At 42.0% G+C, this 16,555-nt stretch overlaps 1 protein-coding gene across 4 annotated transcripts in view; it reads right to left on the reverse strand.

Annotated features, from left to right (window-relative positions):
• galnt11 (UDP-N-acetyl-alpha-D-galactosamine:polypeptide N-acetylgalactosaminyltransferase 11 (GalNAc-T11)) overlaps positions 1-16,555 on the reverse strand; it is a 161,950-nt gene that overhangs the window by 45,622 nt on the left and 99,773 nt on the right. For 3 of the 4 annotated variants that reach the window (XR_006311743.1, XM_043690739.1, XM_043690741.1), the window contains exons 3-4: positions 15,397-15,747; positions 3,351-3,474 (exon numbers count right to left, since the gene is read on the reverse strand). Coding sequence is in view for 3 of the 4 variants with exons in the window: in XM_043690739.1 (XP_043546674.1) it covers positions 3,351-3,474; positions 15,397-15,679 (407 nt within the window). In the remaining variant the exon portion in view is untranslated. Of the gene's footprint in view, positions 1-3,350; positions 3,475-15,396; positions 15,748-16,085; positions 16,183-16,555 lie in introns of those variants that run through there. The other variant, XM_043690740.1, reaches the window with a different exon arrangement.

Genomic DNA, 16,555 nt, shown 5'->3' on the forward strand with positions numbered 1-16,555 from the left:
AGTGCCTCGCTTGTTGTGAATGTCATGCTATCTTTGTAATTCACTCACAAATATGGGTGTCGCTGGTCAGCCCAGCATTTATTGCCTATCCCTAATTGCCTAAGAGGCAGTTAAGAGTCAATCACTTTGCTGGAGTCAGATGTAGGCACATGTTTCATACAACAAATGATTCAGGTCTGGCGTGCACTGCCTGGCATGTCAAGTTCTAACAATATGACCAGTTATGCCATTCTTGATCTGTCAATCCTTTCAGCCCAGCCTAGTGAAACTCTTCAACTGCAGCAAACATTTTATTAACAGGCACCTAAGGGATCAGGAGTGTGTTGGTTGATTTAATATTCCGGTTGATCAAGAAGTCCACAGAATGAATATAAAAACACACAAAAAGTAGTAGAGATGTAATGCAGGGAGAATACACATTACTGTTATGCTTTATTTACAGTATAAATCACTTAAGTAATACTGCAACCTTGCCTTAATTAAAACTTACCTGCAGAGAGCCTTCTAACTGGTTCTCTAAGGTCCTTCAGGAAAGGAAATCTGCCATCCTTACCTGGTCTGGTCTACATGTGACTCCAAATCCATTGCAATGTGGTTAACTCTCAATTGTCCTCTGGACAATTAGGGACTGGCAATAAACGCTAGCCTGGCCAGCGATGTCCTCATCCCATGAATAAATCTTTTAAAAACTTGCAACCTTAACTGACTATTTGGACATCGTGGAGACCGCAATAATACAATAAATTTCCAGTATTTGAGATACATCATTTTTGTCGGTTTATTGAAAGTACCAGCTCATAAGGTGCCGGTTAAAACAAAGTTTGCTGTACCTCCAATACCAGTATATTCTTTTTTTTAAATACAGGGATCAAAAATATACAGTTCTCCAGGTGCAGCCTCACCAACACTCAGGAACAAGATTTCTCCGTATTTAAATTCAAACCCCTTAGCGAAAAGCCAAAATTCTATTTGCCTTCTCAATTACTTGTTGTACTTGCATGCTGCTTGTATTTCATGCACAATAACATCCCGATCTCTCTGTGCAGCACTCTTTGAATTCTCTCCTCATTTAAAATAATAGTCTGACTTTTCATTCTTCTTACCAAAGTATCTTACACTTTACTGCATTAACCTCCATCTGCCTAGTTTTTGCCACTGACTCAAGCTATGTATATCCTCTTGCAGATTCTTTATCTTCTCATCATGAGCCCCTAATTAATTTATTTTGTACTCTGCCCCCTCCTCCAATTCAATAACATAGGAAGTAATTGAAGTCTTAGGACTGATACTTGTGACACTCCTCTAGTTATACCTTTCCAACATGAGAAAAAAAACTATGAATCCAGGCTGTCTGTGTGTTAATCAAACTTTAATCCATGCTGATACATTACCTGAATATAGTGAGCTCCAATCTTCTGCAATAATCTTTGATGTGCCACTTTATCAAATCCCTTCTGTAAATCCAAATGCACATCTACCATTTCCCCTTTATCAATTCAGTTTCTTATACCCTCAAAGAACTCAAGAAAATTTGCCATTTCACAAAACCATGTTGACTGTGTTAGATGCATTAAGCTTATCTAAATACTCTATTTCTTCTTAACAATGAATACCAGTATTTTTCCAATGGCAGATGCTTGAACAGGGATGTCTTATTATCCGTTTTTCAATCCACTGGAACTCTCCCAGAATCAAGTGAGCTCTAGAATGTTTTGACCAAAGCCTCCAGTATCTCTACAATCACGTCCTTTAACATCTGCAAGATGGCAGCAGATAAACAGGACGGCGTGCAGGCTCTTGCCAGGGACCCATCCACACCAATCTGCTTTCCTTCTTTGTTTTACTTTTGCTTCTGTTCTTTTCCTTTGATTTATTTTCCTTTACTTTTGGTTTTTTTGTCCTTCTCCCCTTCTGTGGCAGGTTTGTCGGCAGCACTGGTGTGGCAGCAAGAGCAGGCAACATGCAGAGTGGTGGAGGTGGCTTCTCCTAACAACAGGAGGCTGACAGCAGCAAGTGCATTCTCCCGCTATTTGAGGCCTGTGACACCGAGGATTGATGAAGGCAACGTGGTGGACATTGTCTATATGGACTTCAGTAAGGCATTCAACAAGATTCCACATGATAGACTGGTTAGCAAAGTTTAATCACATGGAATACAGGGAAAACTAGCCACTTGGACACAAAAGTGGCTCAAAGATAGGAGAGTGGTGGTGGAAGGTTACTTTTTGGACTGGTAGCCTGGGATCAGTGGCATGCCTAAAGGATCAGTGCTGGGTCCGCGGCTTTTTATCACTTATACAAATTATTTAGATAGGAATATAGGAGGTAGTTAGGAATTTGCAGATGACACCAAATTGGTGGTGTAGTGGACAGTGAAGTAGGTTGCCTCAGAGTACAATGGGACCTTGATCAGATGTGTCAATGAGCTGAGGAACGGCACATGAAGTTTAATTTAGATAAATGTGAGATGTTACATTTTGGTAGGGAAGGTCATGGCATTATCCACTTAATGGTAAGGTCCTGTGGAGTGTTGCTGAACAAACAGACCTTGGCATGTAAGTTCACAGTTTCTTGAAAGTGGAGTCACAGTTAGATAGTACAGTGAAGAAGGTTTGCCTTTATTGGTCAGAGCATTGCGTATAGGAGTTGGAAGGTCATGTTGTGGCTGTACAGGACATTGGTTAGGTCACTTTTGGAATACTGCATGCCATCTGGTCTCCCTGCTATAGGAAGGATGTTGTGAAACTTGAAAGGGTTCAGAAAAGATTTACAAGGATTGGAGAGTTTGAGATAGGAAGAGGCTGAATTGGCTGGGGCTATTTTGCCTGGTGCATCGGAGGCTGGGTGGTGACCTTATAAAGGTTTATGAAATCTTGAGAGGCACGGATAGGGTGAACAATCAAAGTCTTTTCCCCAGGATAGCAGAGTCCAAAACTAGAAGGCATAGGTTTAAGGTGCAAGGGGAAAAATTTAAAAGGGACCTAAAGGGTAAATATGTTATGCAGAGGAACTGGTGGATGCTAGGACAATTACAACATTTAAAAGGCATCTGGAGGGGGATATAAAAGAAAGGGTTTAGAGGGTTATGTGCTAAATACTGGCAATGGAACTAGGTTAATTTAGGATATCTGGACGGCATGTATGAGTTGGGCCATACGTCTGTTTCCGTGCTGTTTATCTCTACTACTCTATGACTCTAAGAGGGTAGCAATAAGGACATGACCAAGAACAGGTCTAACAGTGAAGATGATATGGTGACAGCTTTGGAATTTGGTATTAATATACACCGCCATATACAAGTGTACATGCGGTATGCATCTTTAAATCAGGTGATAAATGTTGGAACTTGCTTTTGGTTTCTGGTATCAGGAACATCTCTACTGTAACCCAAACGATTACTGACGAGTATATTGAAAGCATGTTTCTGGTATCCAGCATCCCGAATTTGTTGATCTACTTCATTGAAAATCATACCTGTAAGAAAAAAATTAAAATGCATTTAAGGTAACTTTAGCACTAACATTAGCATGTTTTACAGCAAATACTTTCCAAATTCAGAAAACCTACTAAACAACGTGTTTATCTTTGTCGATATGCTTCTATCAAAATTTCATTTCCTTCTTCTTTCACATCTCAAACAGTCCAACTGACCCATTCCTCAGACACAGAATCGTTAAAGTATAGGCAGAGGCTGTTCAATCTACTGTGATCAGGAAGGGAAAATCACACTCAGGGTGACTGTGTATTTCTGGGACTTTGCAGTAGTGTGGGATTTTACTGAAATGGAGAACAGGTGCCTTGTGCTTGCTTTTTTCATTCATAGTTTGTGAGGCTTTTTACCAGGATAAGTGAAAGTGAGGACTGCAGATGCTGGAGATCACAGTTGAGAGTGTGGTGCTGGAAAAGCACAGCCGGTCAGGCAGCATCCGAGGAGCAGGGGATTCGACGTTTCAGGCATATGCCCTTCATTAGGAATGGGGCCGAGGGCGGTATAAATGGGAGGGAGTGGGGCTGGGGGTAAGGTAGCTGGGAATGTAATAGGTAGATGAAGGTGGGGGAGAAGGTGATAGGTTGGAGAAGAGGGTGGAACGGATAGATGGGAAAGGCAATGGACAGGTCAAGTGGCTGGTACCAAGGTTGAGGCTTGGGACTGGAATAATGTGGGGAAGGGAGGGAAAATGAGGAAACTGGTGAAATCCACATTGATCCTGTGTGGTTGGAGAGCCCCAAGGTGTTCTTCCTCCAGGCATCAGGTGGTTAGGGTTTGTTGATGGGGGTAACCCAGGACCTGCATGTCTTTGGCGGAGTGGGAAGGGGGAGTTTAAGTGTTCAGCCACAAGGCATTAGAGTTGGTTGATGCGGATGTCACAGAGGTGTTCTCTGAAACGATTCACAAGTAGGTAGGTACTGAGGAAGGAAATGTGGCTGTGGTAGCGAGTCTGTTTCAGGACATGGCTGAAGAGCTTCAAGGCAGAAGAGATGAGAGGGGGGGGGTGCAGTAAGAGGGGGACTCACTGAGATCCTTGTACTAAGAGGAGAACTTCTTCAAGGTAGGCATTTTTGGTAGATTCTTTGCAATAGGATTGAAATCAACTTGGAGAAAGCCCACTGCACTCCGCCAAGGACATGCAGGTCCTGGGCTTCTTCCATCAACAAACTCTAACTATCAGATGCCTGGAAGAACACCTCATTTTCAACAAAGGGAAACCTTCAACCACACGGGATCAATGTGGATTTCACCAGTTTCCTCATTTTCCCTTCCCCCACATTATCCCAGTCCCAAGCCTCAACCTAGGCACCACCCTTTTGACACGTCCAATGCCTTTCCCATATATGTGCTCTACCTTCTTCTCCAACCTATCACCTTCTCCCCCACCTTCACCTACCTATTGCATTCCCAGCGAGCTTTCACCCAGCCCCACGCCCTCCCATTTATTTCTCAGCACTCCCAGCCCACAAGCCTCAGTCCTGATGAAGGGCTTATGCCCGAAACTTCGATTCTCCTGCTCCTTGGATGCTGCCTGACTGGCTGTGCTTTTTCAGTACCACACTCTCAACATTTTTACAGGATAATTTGAAGCCCAGCACAAAACAAAGAGTGCTAACACAGGAAAACCATAAGTTCATTGGTTGGTAATAGCTGCTAATTTGACTCTTTTAAGTTACTTTCAGATCAAATGTTATACAGATCAAATATTATACAGATTTTAAACTAAAAGACAAGTACAAAACTTAAAGAAGAAAGAAATTAAGGAATCTGTCATTAGAGATGCAGGGCCAGGCGATGTGTTGTATTGTATGATATGGGAGATGGTGGACACCACGTACAGTAAGTGTTGTTTGAAGAACTCCAGCTCATAGTTAATGAACTTAAGTCCAAGCTTCAAACAGTGCAACACAGCAAGAAGGGGGAAGAGTTACCTGGATGCTATGTTTCACGAGGCAGTCACACTCCTCAGTTTAACTACACTGAATTCAGTTACTAGTCAGGAACAGGACGGTGTGACGGAATCCAGAAGGTAGGGGCAGGATCCTCAGTCCTGAGCTTCTCACACAGGTTTAAGATTCTTGCTCATTGTGTGAACATGAGCAGGGGGTTGTAGGGAGAATGACCATAGACCCATAGCACAGGGAACCATTTAAGAGAGGGTAGATAAGGGAATGTGGTTGCAATCAGGAAAATAAACACTGTTCTCTGTGGGCAAGAATGAGTATCTCAAAGGCTGTGTTGCTTGCCTGGTGACCAGGTTTAGAATATCTCATTTGGTCTGCAGAGGAACTTGGAGTTGGAGGAGAAAGATCCAGCTGTCACGGTCCATGTAGGTACCAACGATAAATGCAGAATGAGGAAAGAGATTCTGCAGCTAGGGCCTAAATTAAAAAGCAGAATAAAAAGGCAATAATCCCTGGATTAGCTGAGCAACAAGCAAATTGGTATAGGGTCAAAAAGAATAAAGAAGTAAATGTTTGGCTCAAGGATTGGCATGGGAAGACACAGGTTTAAATTCATGGGACAGTACAGGGGAAGGAAAGAATTGTTATGATGGGACTGGCTCCACCTGAATCATGCTGGGACCAGAGTCCTTGCAAATTGCTGTGGATAGGGATTTAATCTAAATAGTGAGGGGGTAGGTTCAGTTGCATGGAGAATTATGGAAAATGTTAAGGATGGGCATTCAGCAGAGGTTACTAAAGTTTCCAAAACAAGTAATAAGGCACTGAGTATGAAAGGGATCAGGAATCTAACTTCAGGCACAGAAAATAAGGAGACAACAATGAGAAGGGGGGGCAGTCAACACATGAGGGTGTTACACTTAAATACACGGAGTATATGAAACAAGGTAAATGAGCTTGTAGTGCAGATTTAATTAGGCAAGTACAATGTTCTGGCTATCGCAGAGACATGACTGCATGGAAATCAGGGCTAGGAACTAAATATCTGAAGGTACACGTTCTATTGAAAGGGGAGGCAGATGGGCAGAGGGGACAGGGTTGCCTTGTTAGTAATAAACAAAATTAATTTGATAGCAAGCGGTGACATAGAGTCAGAAGGTGTAGAACCTGTTTGGGTAGACTTGAGGAACTGCAAAGGGAAAGAGACCCTCATGGTAGTTGTGTACAGGCCTGCTACCAATAGTCAGGATGTGGAGAAGAAAATAAATCAGGAGATAGTCCCTTTCTGACATGCCTGTTCTATTAGAACAATCATACAGGACTTCAATGTGCAGGTGGAGGGAAAGATCAGGTGGGCTTGCAAGAAAAAGAATTTATGTAATGTCAACGAGATGCTTATTTTGGAACAGCACGTGGTGAGCCCACTAAGGAACAGGCAATTCTGGATTCAGTGATGAGTATGAGGCAGACCTAATTAGAGAGCTTAAGGTGAAGAAACCTTGAGGGGCCAGTGACCATAATATGATAGAATACACCCAGCAGTTTGAGAGGAATAAGGTGGAATTAGATGTAATGGTATTACAAAAGAGTAAAGGTAACTTCAAAGACATGAGGGAATAGCTGGCCAGAGTTAATTGGAAGGGGAGCCTAGCAGGGAAGATAAGTATGACAGCAATGGTATGAGCTTCTGGGAGTAATTCAGGAGGCATTACAGAAATTCATCCCAAGAAAGAAGAAACATACTAAGGGGAGGATGAGTCGAAAAGTGTGGCACTGGAAAAGAACAGCAGGTCAGGGAGCATCCAAGGAGCAGGAGAACCAATGTTTCAGGCATAAGCCCTTCATCAGAAATGTGTGTGGGGGGGGGGGTCATAAAGGGGGCAGAGAGATAAATAGGAGAGGAGGTATGGGGCTGGGGGAAAGGTAGCTGGGAGCTCCACCCTATCACCATCAACCCCCACCTGCATCTACCTATCGCCTTCACAACAACCTCCCCCCAGCCTCACCGCACCCTTTCCCGCATTTATCTCTCAGCCCCCTTGCCCCAGCACATTTCTGATGAAAGGCTTATGCCTTAAACATCGATTCTCCTGCTCATCAGATGCTTTCCAGTGCCACACGTTTTGACTCTGATCTCCAGCATCTGCAGTCCTCACTTTCTCCTAAGGGGAGGATGAGGCAACCTTACGGAAATCAGGACAGCATAAAAGCGAAAGAAGAAACACACAATATGGCAAAGATTAGAAAGCCACAGGATTGGAAAGCTGTATATAGAACAGAAACAGACACTTTGACCCAACTATGTCTGCCAGGTTTTCTAAACTTAACCAGTCCCATTTATCTACATTCTGCCCATTTTCCTCCAAACCTTCCCTATCCATGGATCTGTCTAAATGTCTTTTAAATATTATAATTGCACCCCCTCTACCACTTCCTCTGGCAGTTCTTTCCATATACGCGCCACCCTCTGTGTGAAGAAGTTGCCCCTCCAGTCCCTTTTAAATCTTTCTCCACTCACCTTAAATCTATGTCCTCTAGTTTTGGACTCCCCTACCCTGGGGAAAAGACCTTGGCTATTCACTATATAATCCCCTCTAATAAATCACTCTTCAGCCTCCTACGTTGCAGGGGGGAAAAAAAGTCCCAGCTTATCAGGCCTCTCCTTATAACTCAAACCCTCTAATCTTGGTAACATCCTTGTAAATCTAAAAATCAGCAGAGGCAGCTCAGTGGTTAGCACTGCGTTCAATTCCAGCCTCGGGCAACTGTCTGTGTGAAATTTCCACATTTTCCCCATATCTGCATGAGTTTCCTTCGGGTGCTCTGATTTCCTCCCACAGTCCAAAGATGTGCTGGTTAGTTAGATTGGCCATGTTAAGTTGCCTATAAATGTCCAGGGATATGTAGGTCAGGGGGATTAGCCAAGGGAAATATAGGGTTGGGAGGGTCTGCGTGGAATGCTCTTCGGAGGGGTGGCATGGAGTTGATGGGCCAAATGGCCTGCATCCACACTGTGGAAATTCTAAATTTTTTATATAGGGAGAAGATGAAGTATATGGGTAAGCTGGCTACTAGTATAAAAGAAGATTGCAAGAGTTTTTCTGATATTTTACAGTTAAGAGAGGAAAGAATGGACATTGAATTTCTGATCATTGAGGCTAGAGAAGTAATAACGAAAAACAAAGAAAGGGCAGAGGAACTGAATAGGTACTTTGCTTCAGTTTTAACATGGAAGACACCAGCAGCATACTAGAACTTTAAGAGAGTCAGGGAGCAGGGGTGAGTATAGCCGCCATGACTAAGGAGAAGGTGCTGGGGAAAAGATGTGGGGAAGCTGAAAGGTCTAAAGGTGGATAAATCACATGGACCAGATGAACTACAGCCCAGAGTTCTAAAGAAGATAACTGTGGAGATTGTAGAGGCAGTGGTGGTGATCTTTCAGGAATCACTGGAATCAGAGAGGGTCCTAGAGGACTAGAAAATTACTAATGCCACATTCCTGTTTAAGAAGGGAGGGTCACAAGAGACAGGAAATTATAGGTTGATAAGCCTGACCTCAGATATTTGAATCCATAATGAAGGATGAGATTAAGGTGTACTTGGAAGGGCATAGCAAAAGAGGGCTGAGTTAGCATGGCTGCATTAAGGAGAGGTCACATCTGACAAGTTTACTAGAATTCTTTAAGGAGATTACAAGCAAGTTAGATAAAGGACAGCCAGCGCACATGATCTATTCAGATTTTGACAAGGTGCTGCGCAAGAGGCTGCTGAATAAGATAAGAGCCAATGTTGCTCGAGGTAAGGTACTGGCATAGATACAGGATTGGCTGACTGGCAGAGGGCAGCAAGTGGGGATAAAAGAGTCTTTTTCAGGACGGCAGTCAGTGACTAGTGGAGTTCTGCAGGAGTCAGTGTTGGGACCACAACTATTCACACAGTATATTACCAATCTAGACAAAGAAGCTGAGGGCACTGTTGCAAAGTTTGCTGGTGAACAAAGATAGGTGGAGGGACAGTTAGTGTTGAGGAGGCGGGGAGACTGCTAAGGACTTGGACAGACTAGTAGGTTGGCAAAGAAGTGGCAGATGGAATACAATGTGAGAAAGTGTGAAATTATGCACTTTGGTAGGAAAAAATAGAGGCATAGACTATTTTCTAAATGGGGAAAGGCTTTGAAAATCTGACGTACAAACGGACTTGGGTGTCCTAGTTCAGGATTCTCTTAAGGTTCAGTTGGCAGTTTGGAAGGCAAATAGAAAGTTGGTATTCATTTCCAGAGGTTTAGAATACAAGAGCAGAGATGTACTGCTGAGGCTGTGTAAGCCTCTGGTCAGACCACATTTGGAATATTGAGAGCAATTTTGTGTCCCATATTTAAGGAACGATGTGCTGGCGTCAGAAAGATCCAGAGGAGGTTTACAGGAATGAACCTGGGGATGAAAGTCTCACTGTATGAGGAGCTGTTGAGCACTCTGTGTCTGTACTTGAAGAGATTTAGAAGGATGAGGAGGGATTTCATTAATACTTACAGAATACTTAAGAGGTTTGAATAGACTGGACATGAAAATGATGTTTGCATTAGTAGGAGAGACTAGGACCTGAGGGCACAGCCTTACAGTGAACGGACTACCCTTTAAAATTGAAATGAGGAGGATTTTCTTCAGCAGAGGATGGTTAATCTGTGCAACTCATTACTGCAGAAGACTGTGGAGACCAGGTCTTTGAGTATATTTAAGACAGAGATAGACAGCTTCTTGATGATAAGGGGATCCAGTGTTCCATGGAGAAGGCAGGTATGGGGGTGAGAAAGATACCTTCCAAGATCGAATGGCAGGGCAGACGTGATGGGCCATATGGCTTAATTCTACTTCTCTGTCTTATAGTTTTATGCTGGGACCAGAGACCTGGCAAATTGCATAATCGGGACCTTAAACTAAATTGAGGGGGAGTACTATTCAGTTTCACGGAACTACCTGCTGATTGGCACAGGGTCAACAAGATTAAAGTGTGGCTCAAAGACTGGTGTGGGAGAAACGGATTTGAATTAAGACCATAAGACATAGGAGTGGAAGTAAGGCCATTCGGCCCATTAGGTCCACTCTGCCATTCAATCATGGTTGATGGGCATTTCAACTCCACTTACCCGCACACTCCCCATAGCCCATAATTCCTTGCGAGATCAAGAATTTATCAATCTCTGCCTTGAAGACATTTAACGTCACGACCTTTTGGGACATTTGCACCAGTACTGGGAAAGGAAGGAAATGTTACGATGGGATGGGCTACACCCGAATCATGCTGGGACCAGAGTCCTGGTGAATCGCATAACTTGGGTTAAGGCTTTAAACTAAATGGTGTGGGTTGGGACTGGGAGGGAGTTCAGTTGCATGGAAAATTAGAAAATCAAAGGTAATGGAGAAAGTAGGATTGCAGATTAGTGATAGAACTGATTGTTACCAGAAAAAAGGGAGTGACAGAACATCTGTATGCCAAAGAATATTTAAGTATTGGGAAATTTGATAATAGAACAGACCTAAAGGCTTTGCATCTTAATTTTATAAGTTTTTGGAATAAGATAGAAGATGGTGCAAATCTAAGTAAATGGTTATGATCTCATAGTCATCATTGAAACATGGTTACAAGGAGATCAAAACTCAGAAGGTAACATTCAAAGATATCTGATCTTTTGAAAAGACAGGAAGGATGGAAAAGTTAATGAGCTAACATTGTTAATACGAGATGAAATGAGGACAGTTGTGAAAGATGATCTAGGCTTGGATGTACAGTTCATTGAGTGGAGACAAAAAGAAAACAGCAAGGGAAAGACGTAGGAATGGTATACAGACCCCCAACCAGTAGCCATTCTGTAGGAAAGGCTACGAAGCAATAAACAGTTGGACCATGTAAAGAGAATAGAGCAATGATTGTGGGTAATTTTAATCTTCATGCTAATCGAGTTAATCAAATTGGAAAAGGTAGCTCAAACAATAAATTCATAGAGTGCATTAGGCATTGCTTCCTTGAACAATATATCATGGAGTCAACCAGGGAACGGACTATTGTGGATCTGGTAATGAGTAATGAGGCAGGTTAAATAATGATCTCAAAAGTAAAAGATTCCCTAAGAAGTAGTGATCACAACAAGATAGAATTTAATATTCAGCTTGAAAGTGAAAAGCTTTGTTCAGAAATAACCTAACTTAAATAAAGCTAATTACACTAAAATGAGGATAGAGTTCGTTAAAGTGAACTGGGTTGATAGAAGAGCAGGAATGACAGTAAGCAAGGAGTAGCTGACATTTAAGAGATAATTCATGACTCTCAGCAAAGGTACATCCTAGTAAGAAGGAAAGATTCTAAGAAATGGATAAAACAACCATGGTTAAAACTTTAAGGAGAGTATTTGAAAGAAAAAGCATGTAAGGAGACAAATGATAGCCATGAAGACTGGGATAAATTCAGAAACAGAAAAACAAAATCATAAAAACAGAAAAACTAGCAAGGAATACAAAAAGTGACGAGACAAGCAAAAAAAAGTCAAAGTGAACATGTGCCCCTTAGAAAATGGATCTGGGAAGGCAGTTAAGGGGAATAAGAAAATGACAGGGGAGTTTATGTTTGAAAGACTTTGAACATCCCATTAATACTAAAGAGTGTGGGGGAGGAATTAAGCACTATCACTAGAGAAGTGGTGTTAGATAAACCAACAGGGCTAAAGGTAGAGTAGTCCCCTGGTCCCGATGATTTGCATCCTAGGATCCTAAAAGTAGTAACAACAGAAATAGTGGATGCATTTCTTGCCATTTTCCACAAATCCTTGGAATCTGGAGAAGTATCAGGAGAAATACCAGGGGACTGGAAAATTGCCCATGTGACAAACCTATTCAAAACTGGGAAGAGGGGCAAAAAGCAGGTAACTATAAACTGATTAGCCTAACACCTATTGTAAAAGTATTGTGGAAGTAAAGCAGAATATTTGGAAAATCATAATATAATCAAGCAGAGTCAGCATAGCTTAATGAAAGGGAAATAGTGTCTGATGTTATAGACCAGATCAAACCTCTTCAAAACATATCAGAGATAGCCCAGACTCTAACTTTTACCTTAGAACATAGTATTATTTAAACGGAGAAAAACTGCAGAGAACTGCAACACAAAGGGAATTGGGGCTAACTGTGCATGAAATACAGAAAGCCAACACCCAGGTACAGCAGATAATTGGGAAGTTAACGGAATATTGGCCCTTATTTTGCTTGGGGGGGGGGGGGGGTGGTCATTTGGAGCATAAGAGTAGAGAAGACTTACTGTAACTATACAAGATGCTAGAAACCACATTTGGAGTACTCTGAGCAGTTAAGGGTCCCCCTATTTTCCTTTCACTGCAGGCAGTCCAGGGAGGGTTCACTAGGATGATCCCCAGCTTAGAGGGATTGTGCTACCAGCAAAGGTTAAACAATCTTGAGACTACTCATTTGAATTTAGAAGTATGAAAGGTGATCTCATCAAGACCATAAAATATAAACAGCAGAATTAGGCTATTCAGCCATCAATTGGGATTCACCAATCTATCATGGCTGGTATGTTTCTCAATGCCACTCTCCTGCCTTCTTGATCCCTTTAATAATCACATACCTATTTATCTCTGTCTCAAATATATTCAATTACTCGGCCTCCACAGAGCTCTGCGGCAATGAGTTGCACAAAATAATCATTCTCTGGCTGAGAAAATTCCTACTCATCTCACTTCTCAAGGGCCATTCCATCATTCTGAGGCTGTCCCCTTGGCTGCAAGTAGCATACAGGATTCTTAAGAAGCTTTGCAGGGTAAATATTGAGAGGATGTTTCTCCTTATGGGACAGTCTAGGACCAAAGATCATAGTCTCGGAATTAATGGGTGCCAATTTAAGACTGAGATGCTGAGATGAGGAGAAATTGCTTCTCTCAGATGGGGAAGAATCTTTGGGACTCCCTACCACAGGCAGCGATGAGAGCAGAATCCTCATGTTTATATGTTTATAATTCATTCATGGGATGGCAGCATCACTGGCTAGACCAGCATTTATTGCCCATCCCGACTTGTCCAGAGGGTAATTAAAAGTCAACCATATTACTGTGGGTCAGGAGTCACATGTAGGCCAGACCAGTTAAAGATAGCAGTTTCATTCTCTGAAGGACATTATTGAACCAGATGGGTTTTCTAACAATCGATAATGGTCTCATGGTTATCATTAGACTCTTAATTCAAGATTAGGTAGTAAATGTGGGGGGAGGTCTAAATAAGAATTAGGAATCAGCGAAAGCTTGGTGTGCCGAAGGTGTTCCTGTGCTGTATTGTATTTTTTAAAAATTAATTCAGGGATGAGGGCACTGTTGGCTAGGCCAGTATTTATTGCCCATCCCATTGTAATGTAGTGTGTAAAGTTTTAAAAGCCAACAAAAGATGATTAACAAAGTTAAACTGAGGACAAACCAGCAATTAATATAAAATGGACAGTAAGAACTTTGTTAACTATATAAAAAGGAAGGTAAAGAAAGCAGTGAACATTAGCCCTTTAGACAAACACTTGAAATGCCACTGCGTACAAGGCAAATGCCAAATAGAGTCATAGAGTCATAGAGATGTACAGCTTGGAAATAGACCCTTTGGTCCAACCCGTCCACGCCAACCAGATATCCCAACCCAATCTAGTCCCACCTGCCAGTACCTGGCCCATATCCCTCCAAACCCTTCCTATTCATATACCCATCCAAATGCCTCTTAAATGTTGCAATTGTACCAGCCTCTTTCTGATAGGAAGGAAACCAGAATTGCACACAATATTCCAACAGTGGCCTAACCAATGTCCTGTACAGCCGCAACATGACCTCCCAACTCCTATACTCAATACTCTGACCAATAAAAGAAAGCATACCAAACGCTTTCTTCACTATCCTATCTACCTGCGATTCTACTTTGAAGGAGCTATGAACCTGCACTCCAAGGTCTCTTTGTTCAGCAACACTCCCTAGAACCTTACCATTAAGTGTATAAGTCCTGCTAAGATTTGCTTTCCCAAAAAGCAGCACCTAGCATTTATCTGAATTAAACTCCATTTGCCACTTCTCAGCCCATTGGCCCATCTGATCAAGATCCTGTTGTAATCTGAGGTTGGAAAATAGGACTCAATTTAATAGGTACTCGACAACAAGTGTGGGCAAAATGAGCTGAAGGACCTCTCTCCATGCTGTAAAATTTCCAATTTATATCCAATTTTATCTGATTTACGAAGCACGATTCATGACTACTAGATATTTCAAAGCATTTTACAACTAATGGAAGACATTTTGAGTGTAGTCACTGTTGTAATGTAAGAAATGCGAGAGGCAATCTGTACATAAGCTTCCACAAACAGCAAAAGGGTGGTGACCAGATAATATGTTTTGTGATGTTAATTGAGGCCCTGCTGTTCTTCAAATAAAGTTGTGAGATCTTTTATGTCACATAAAAGGGAAACAGGGTCTTAGTTTAATGTCTCATCTGAAAAATGGCACCTCCAACAGTCCAGGATTCCCTCACAATGTATTGGACTGTCAGCCTTTATTTTATGGTTAGAGTTATGGGCATGCAGAAAGCAGCGACACCCCACTAGGAGCACAGGGCCGTGGGATAAAATCTGGCCCCATCTCTGAGGTTAGCTGGAAGCATGACACTTTCAGGGTGTAGGCAATGACCCCAGCTTATTCTTGGGATGGGGCTCAGTAAGAGGTGGATCAGAGAAGGAAATGAGACTGCCAGAATGGTGAAGTTTTCGACGGTAGGAGGGGGGGGGGGGAAAGTAGTTTTAATTACTTGAGTCTGCAGGAAGATTTTCCCTGAAAGACTTATTCTTTGTTGGTGATGGATGAGAAGGCCTTGTAATGGTTTGTACTTAAAATTTCATAAATAAATTTTCATTTCAGAAGCGGTCACAAACTAAACATCACATTACTGACCTCTAACTGATTTGTAACAGGTGACTCACCTAGTTCTGAAAACGGTGACAACTTTTTCTCAGAATTGCTCATCATTTGTTTCATAAACTGGTTGTCTACATTGCCACGGTGCTGAGATTCAAGCAGTTGTGTGGGGCCTTTGGTAACTTGTGGCCGGAATCTCCACTGTGCCTGCTGGCTCCCCTCGAAGGGCACAGTGCCAAAGGTGTAGCCTTCATTGTTCAAGTTGAAGTAGATGAACAGGAATAGTGTCCAGCTCACTGATGTGAAGAGGCACCCATAGCAGAAATAGCGTAGTGTGACACTGCTCATGGTATCCCCGGCATCGTTACAGGCCCATTTTAAATCCTCTGAACCAACACACAGTCAACCCAATAAGCCTGAGGGAAAAGAGAACTATGAATCATTCCCCACATACCAAAAAGGCACTACAGGAACATTATTTTAGGACAAACTATTCATTACATAAACAGTCTTTTTCCAAAATAAAAAATAGCTAGCACTGTCAATACTGTCATACAGGTAGCATCTGATTTTAAAAAAAAGTATTTACAACTAGCATTTATATAGTAAATTTTCTTGAATTAACACTAGAGAAAGATAGGTCATCATGTGGGGAGGGGTGTGGTTGAAGCAATTTGAATACATTTATACTGAGAAAAACATTGCAAACATCAAAAGGCATGTTTATAACTTCATCTCACTGCAATAATCTAACCTTTATTTCTGAGATGACAGAGCTCAGTCAAAGCAGAACATCCCATTCGAGTACTGAGATAGTTACGGAACAAAGTTCATTAAGCAGAGGATTAACGCACAAAGAATTAATTATTAACAGCAGTTTTTCAAGAAAAAGTTGTTTATTCAGTCTGCTATAAAATGGCACTCAGGCCCAGAATTTTCTGCACTACATGGCTCCAAGTTAAGTGGAAAGAGCAGGAAACGTGACCATCCCATTCAGAATCACAGAAGTGCGACATTGCAAAAGGAAGCCAATAGGTCCATTGTGCCTGCACCGGCTCTCCATAAAGCATTATGACTGAATATCATTCTGCGTTTTCCCCATGCCATCATACATTGTTCTATTCAAATAATCATTTCATGGCCTCTTGAATGCCTCAATTAAACACTAACTCCCCCAAATAATGACACAACTAGCAGCAGTGTGTACCATATACAAGGTTTCAT

Source organism: Chiloscyllium plagiosum, chromosome 5 (assembly GCF_004010195.1).
Source record: "Chiloscyllium plagiosum isolate BGI_BamShark_2017 chromosome 5, ASM401019v2, whole genome shotgun sequence".
Taxonomy (NCBI): domain Eukaryota; kingdom Metazoa; phylum Chordata; class Chondrichthyes; order Orectolobiformes; family Hemiscylliidae; genus Chiloscyllium; species Chiloscyllium plagiosum.